The sequence below is a fragment of the Daucus carota genome, chromosome 9 (genome assembly GCF_001625215.2).
Source record: "Daucus carota subsp. sativus chromosome 9, DH1 v3.0, whole genome shotgun sequence".
Classification (NCBI taxonomy): domain Eukaryota; kingdom Viridiplantae; phylum Streptophyta; class Magnoliopsida; order Apiales; family Apiaceae; genus Daucus; species Daucus carota.
In genome coordinates this window covers 45,044,566-45,051,606 of record NC_030389.2, presented here as the reverse complement: position 1 = coordinate 45,051,606, position 7,041 = coordinate 45,044,566, and the positions used below count along the sequence as shown (strand labels likewise).

General features: G+C 33.2%; 1 protein-coding gene across 1 annotated transcript; it reads left to right on the top strand.

Annotated features, from left to right (window-relative positions):
- Positions 1 to 720: 720 nt before the first annotated feature.
- LOC108201776 (disease resistance protein RPV1-like) lies at positions 721 to 6,867 on the top strand. The gene is made up of 6 exons (XM_064084444.1): positions 721 to 829; positions 897 to 1,008; positions 2,120 to 2,664; positions 3,447 to 4,605; positions 4,906 to 5,208; positions 5,719 to 6,867. The coding sequence occupies exons 3-6, from the start codon at positions 2,129 to 2,131 to the stop codon at positions 6,529 to 6,531; spliced, it is 2,811 nt and encodes a 936-aa protein (XP_063940514.1). The 5' UTR covers positions 721 to 829; positions 897 to 1,008; positions 2,120 to 2,128; the 3' UTR covers positions 6,532 to 6,867.
- Positions 6,868 to 7,041: the final 174 nt, after the last annotated feature.

Here is a 7,041-nt window from a genome sequence, read left to right as displayed (position 1 = left end):
CTCTCCATTTTCACACAGTCTTGCAATCCTGTCTTTGGCTTTTACATTTTGCATTCTCGAATCTCGAATCCAGAGTAACACTGACTATCAATTTTTGGTTACATGGTAAATTTTTATTAACTCCTGTATCATTAATACTTGCAAATAGCTAAAATATACTACTTCTTTGTACCAATCATTTATTTAAATTTTATTATTTGAGATATCCAATCAAATCATTTATATTCCAAACTTGTCAAAAATAATGAAATTTATAATATAAAAATAAACTAAGCCAACTATTTTTCTTCGCCATACCGATATACTTATTTATATATTGTATGAAATATTAATAGATTTCACAACTATCTTTACATTTCTTGGTCATTGGGGCCGTTTAATTGAGTTTAAAATAAATGCTTCTTGCTTAAGATAAAAAAAGTGAAGTAGAAATTATAAGCAAGTTTTAAAGTTAAAAAGTGAAATAAAAGTTATAAGCAAGTTTTGAAGTAAAAAATTGAAGTAAAAATTATAAACAAGTTAAAACTTATAACTGATTAAAGTGTCTGGGAAAGAAGTAGAAATCATGAAACAAAAACTATTATTCCCGACTTTTTATAAGTGTTTTTTAACTTTTTACACAAACAGTATGAAATAAGAGTTTCAAACTTATAAACTCATAAGCCGACTTTTAAGCGGTAGACAAACGCCCGTATCCTTATTTTACTTGATTTTCACCGCAGCGTACAACCCAAATGCAAAGGTTTGGCGGGAGGGACCCGTTTTTGTTAATGGCCGTTTGGTGGGAGGGACGCGTTTTTGTTACTGCCCCGCACGCCGAAAGAGACTCGTATAACTCTAACCTAATCACTCTACTAATTATGTATTCACTCTACTGATTCAACTCTCATTCTCAGCTCTACTGAGTAGCGATTCACATTCACCTATCAAGACTCTCAGCTGAGTCAACTCTCATTCTCTCAAGTCGATCACTCAATTCTCAACTTCTAAGCGAATCAAACAATCGAGGTATATGTTTATATATTTAAATCGAGTTTGTGGCTTTGTAGCTATATGTTTGAATCTACTTGTGTATCTATGTCACTATGTGTGTATGTTACTAGTTGTTTGTGTGTCAATTTGGGTTTGATAAAAATTGGGGGAACTGCCCAATTGGGGATTTGATACATTGAAGAAGAGAGAGAGAGAGAGAGAGAGACTACAATTTATATTGGGGTATTTTGGTATATGTAAATTGTATTCGAATTAGAGATTGCTGAACAAAGAGAGAACTACATTGAAGAAGACAGAGTACATGAAATGACAGTACTGATAACAAATTTACCGACTACCTATCAGAAATAATCTCAAGAGTGACATCAGATATCAATTCTTTATGCTTTTCGTAGGCATGTACTTTCGTGGAATTTGGATTTGAAGCTTTTGGCTCTTCGATCCTGAAACCATGAGTCCATGACTACCCATAATAATATCAGTACAAGATATCAAAACTAACCAATCGATCAATCAATCAAAATGAGTGTAGCCTTTGACAAAATTAATACTCCCTCCGTCCCCCTGAGTTGTATACATTGGGGGACGGGGACGCGGCACGGACTTTAATGCTCCTGTAAAGTGTAGTTGTGTAATTTATTTTTAAAATTTTCTTTTTCTGAATTAAAGTTTGGATGTTATATTTTTATTCAGAAAAAGAAAATCTCAAAAATAAGTTACGGAACTATATTTTATAAGAGCATTGAAATGCGTGTCGAGCAGTTGAAAAGAAACGTATACAATTAAATGGGACAGAGGGAGTACTTCAGGATTATCCCTTTTAACCTCTAGTTTGTAAAATCCAAACATAGAAGAAGCAACATCTGAGCTCTCTCTAAACAGAGCTATATATTAAACCATTGACAGAACCCAGAGGCATACAGACAAACCAAAGGCCACCTAAATAGATCATTGTTAATATATTAATATAGTTGTTGAACTGTCCTGATTGTCAGTATTAGTGGACTTTTTTGGATTTATGCAAGCGATTAGTTTATCAAAACTTTTAGCCTATCTAATCATCTTCACCGCCTAATAATGTTTACAATCATTTCTAATTTTCTCATCTGATATCTTTGATCTGCAGTCTGAAAAAATGGCTTCACAAAGTTCTCCAACTCCAGTATCCTCTTCTGATCCATATTCAGCTCTTACTTGGGACGTTTTCTTGAGTTACCGCGGTCCTGAAACCGGGCCAAAATTTACGGCTCATTTGTACGCTGCACTAAATCGTCATGGAATTAAAACATATAAGGATGATTATAAGCTACGTCAGGGAGAAGTTATCCCAGAGGCATTGCTAAAAGCAATAAAATCATCCAAGATTTACATTGTTGTCTTCTCCGAAGAATATGCTTCTTCTTCCTGGTGCCTGGATGAGCTGGTAGATATTGTCCGTTTTCACGAGAAAGAGGAGAGGTTGATTATTCCTGTGTTTTACCATATAGATCCATCTATTGTGCGACGTGTTAGTATAGATAAAAAAGAAGAAGAAAGTAGTATATATGATAAAGCTCTTCAACTTCATGCAAAAGGGTATTACAAGAATGAAGAGCAGAGAGTGACAAGCTGGCTCTATGCACTGAAAGTAGCAGCTAACATTTCAGGAAATCACATATGCCAAAAAAACAGGTACCAGCTCCGTTTTAATTTACATTTACACTATTTCGAAAAGAGAAAAATGTTTCAAATTTTCCATTTCAACATTTAATGTTGTGTAATTTATTATTTTTCTTTTCAAGATCAACTTATATCAAATATTTCTAATTTATATTATCAAAATCAACTGTATTTTACATATTATACTTGATCAATGTAGTAAATATGACTCCAAATGAAGGTTTTTTTTTTATGAAAATTAAATCTCCATAATATGCATAATTCTGAAGGTGGACATGTATAAGAGTGGGGAGTAATTTTCTTTTACACACTCATGACTCAACAAGTCCCGCCCCATTTTCTTTTACCATGTATCTCTGTCTTTAATGTATATTATTGCATATCATCAATTATATTATAAATAAAAATATATGTTTTGTTGTCACATAAGTAGATCTTAAAATAATTTCTAATATTTTTGAACTGATTAAAATATGTGGTAATTTCTAATTTGATTAAAAAATTGTGGTCTCTACTGGATGACTATTATAATTTTATAACTAGTCCACTAGTTATCTTCATTACTTAGAGTAGTGGTTTTATATTCTCTATTTCTAATTATAATATAAATAATTCTTATAAAATATTTAATATATAAGAATTTTCTGAACATCCATTATAAGACAAATACATGTTTGTTGTTATAAACATATTCAACTTCTAGCTTTTGTTCAACTTCAGCAAAAAGTATTAATTAATAATACAGATTATATATTTAGCATATTCTATTTGATATAAGAAAGAATTCATTGCAGAGAGGAACCTGATGCAATCGAAAAAATTGTTGCTGAAATATTACCGAGGACAAAACCCAAGAGTTTTAATGAGACAACTGTAGGCTTGGATTGTAGTATTGAGAGGATAGAAGTAATGTTGAGCAGTGGTGCCACGAAAGTTGGTATATATGGTATGGGTGGAGTTGGCAAAACAACTCTTGCCCGAGCTGTGTTTGATAAAATACATCTCGGCTTCAAAGGCAGTTGCTTCCTGGCAAATGTAACCGCAAATTCAGGCACAGATGAAGGCATGAAGCGCTTACAGCAGCAACTTCTTAATGAAATTCTTCTTCAAAATGAAAAGGATGTTAATGATGTTGTTGATGGGAAAAGGTTAATAGAAACTAGATTAAAAGACCAAAAGATTCTAGTTGTTATCGATGATTTAACTGACTCTGGTCCATTTGAATCTTTGGGAGTAAATTCGTTTGTTCATGACAGTGTTGTCATCATAACTACAAGGCATAAAGATATCCTGGAATACTCTGGGGTAAAAACTGAACATCTACACATGGTAGATACGTTGGGTCGAATAGAGTCGCTCAAACTATTTCAAAAACATGCATTTGGATTTGGTTCTGAGCCAGACAACACTCTCAAGGAATTTTCTAACGATATTTTGGCTGATCATGGTCTTCCATTTCGATTTGATTCTGACACTCTAAAGAAATTGTCCAACGACATACTGGCATTGGCTGATGGGCTTCCATTGGCTCTGCAGATTTATGGCTCGGTTGTGCGTACAAAATACGAGGCTGACGAGTGGATAGAATACATTGAGGATCTGAAAGAAACTCCAGACAAAAAAATTGAGGATAGACTTGTAATTAGCTATAATGCTATTGATGGCTCTCAGCTGAAGAAAATGTTCCTTGACATTGCTTGTTTTTTCATTGGGTGGCAGAAAGAAAGGGTCTTTGAAATATTGGAGACTTATTATCCCTGTGTAAATGTGAAAATCAACAATTTGAAGGGAAGATGTTTACTAACAATTGATAATAATGAGTTGCATATGCATGATCTTCTCAGGGAGATGGGAAGGAAAGTTGCACAAAACAAGTCTCCAAGTAATCCAGCAAAACATAGCAGGCTCTGGCAGAATATTGATATAAAGCGTGTGTTGACAGAGGAGAACGAGGTAATTTTGGTAATTTTAATGTATGCATGTATGTGGTTCATTACCCTACTCTTTCTTAGTATTATAAATTTAATTATATATCAGTCACATTCTTCTTTTGAAGGAATAGTTAAAATCATTATTTTTAAATTTATTTTGAATGAAAATATATGATTAGTATTGTAAATTTAAAAAGAAAATTTTCAAAATAATAATTTTAACAATAAAGTCAAAACACTTGGAAATGTGTATCAAAAACAAAAATGGCATGTACTTCAAAATGGAATATATTAACATTTGTTCTCCAACATTAACATACAGTGTGCAGAAATGGAGGCAGTTGAAGGTATTTACTACCAAGAGGAAGGTATTTACGAGGAAGACGCGATATTAGAGGAACTCCAACTAACAACAGAAACATTCAAAAAGATGAAAAATTTAAGATTTCTTCATCTAATGGGTTTCCTAAATCCAACTGGAAGCTTTGATAAAACATTCAGAGATCTAAGGTGGCTATTTTGGCAGTGGTGTCCTTTACAACATTTTCCGCCTGATTTCAAACCCATAAATCTTGGAGTACTTACACTGAGATACAGCAATTTGATAACTATGGAGCTCCCTATGGTATGTGATGCAAAGATATTTATTTTAGTTTTCATATAAGTTATACATTAAAGTCATGATGGTACGGAACAATGAAGTTACGTAATCCTTCTTTATAAATTAATAATTTATCGACATACAAATTTATTATAATATTTTTTGAGTGACAAAAATAATTATAAAGTATAAATTTATTGATTATTAATATTATTAAAAATTCTTCGCATTACAATTTTGGAAAGCTAATGTTTTGTCTTCTTTTGGAAATAAGATTAATATATTATAATTTTCAGGGAGAGTTTAAAACTGCTTCCTCCATCTTAAATTAAATTAGATGAGTTAGTTAACTTTGTACAGAGTCTATTTCTTTAACTTACTTTTTAAAACTTTTTATAAATAAAATTTTCATACCAAATTCTTTTTTGAAAAAAATAATTTAAAAGTAAATTATATGGTTACTAGATCAATTCAGCACGCTCGAGTTTCATGTTTTTGGTTGGAGTTGAAACCTTCATTCATCGACTTTTACAGGTTTTCCAGAAGTTAAAGATTCTGAAAATGGAACGTTCTTACTATTTAGAGACGACTCCAGATTTCAACATGTTACCATCTTTGGTAGATTTAAGTTTTGGAAGTTGCGTAACCTTGAAGCAGATACACAGATCAATTGGAAGGTTGGCGGGGCTTCTTTCCCTAGATTTAGGGGGTTGTTGGGAGCTAGCAAGTCTTCCCGAAACTATTGGCAACTTGAAAGCACTGAAGCATCTTAATCTTCAGGAGTGTAGAAGGTTGGAAAAATTGCCTGAAAATTTGGGGAACATTGAATCTTTGGAAAGCCTCAACTTACGTAGTGCAGGTCTTAAAAACTTACCACAGTCGATCCATTTGCTAGGTAACCTTGTTGAGTTATATGCAGATTTCTCGGAACTTATAACTCTTCCGGACAACATTTGCAAGCTAAGATCATTAAAACTTCTGGATGTTACTGCATGCAAAAATCTGAAAGCATTGCCCCAAGATTTGGGTGATATTACATCCCTAAGAGTGCTACGTATGGAGAAAACAGGTGTTTCAGAGTTACCGGGTTCGATAGGAAATCTAAGTAACCTTGTTGAACTGAGATTAGATGGTAACCGCAACCTCGAAACTCTTCCAGACACAATATGCAGTCTGAGATCATTGGAAATCTTAAGTCTTGGCGGTTGTGAACAGCTTAAAGAATTGCCAGGCCAGATGTGGAAGATTACAAGCTTAAGAGAGCTAAATTTAAGCCGTACTACAATGTTAAAAGTGGAATCAAGCCAAATTCCAATATCATTAAAGACACTGGATCCTTTCTTATAATGCTTTCACCGCGCTGCCACTCGGTATCAGTCGGCTAGCGAACCTGGAATATCTTGATGTTGAAGGATGTAGTAAACTCTTGTCCGTTGAAGAACTTCCTCCAAATCTGAAAAAGCTATATGCACGTCATTGTCCATCCGAGTTTTAGTGGTCTAGAATTGATTCAAGGTTTATTTTAACGCACTTCTGTTAAAGCAATTCGTTTACAGAGTGCAGAAGACTTGTGCACTCTGTATATTGTGCACTAAATCAGTTACTGTACTTAATTAATCCTTGAATTTGATTTGTAAATTAGTTTCTGTTAGAGCAGTTGATTTAGTTCATTTAATTTTTAAATATAGCGGAGCTTTTATATTTTTCTTTGACTAGCGTAATCTTGAATATGATTTTCGTTGTTCAACTGTTTTTGTATGATAAATTCTACAACAGGCTTGTTCTAGATTCGAGAATGTTATAACAATTCATCTTGGGATCCATGGAAATGTATTTGCCAAAGTTGGATGGGCTAGT

What these genes read in the sequence shown, in the direction of transcription:
- LOC108201776 (XM_064084444.1), top strand. Translation starts at nt 2,129, where the DNA reads ATGGCTTCACAAAGTTCTCCAACTCCAGTATCCTCTTCTGATCCATAT. An exon ending in TGTTGACAGAGGAGAACGAG is followed by an intron (nt 4,606 to 4,905) that starts GTAATTTTGGTA and finishes ATTAACATACAG; the next exon opens with TGTGCAGAAATGGAGGCAGT. An exon ending in TAACTATGGAGCTCCCTATG is followed by an intron (nt 5,209 to 5,718) that starts GTATGTGATGCA and finishes CGACTTTTACAG; the next exon opens with GTTTTCCAGAAGTTAAAGAT.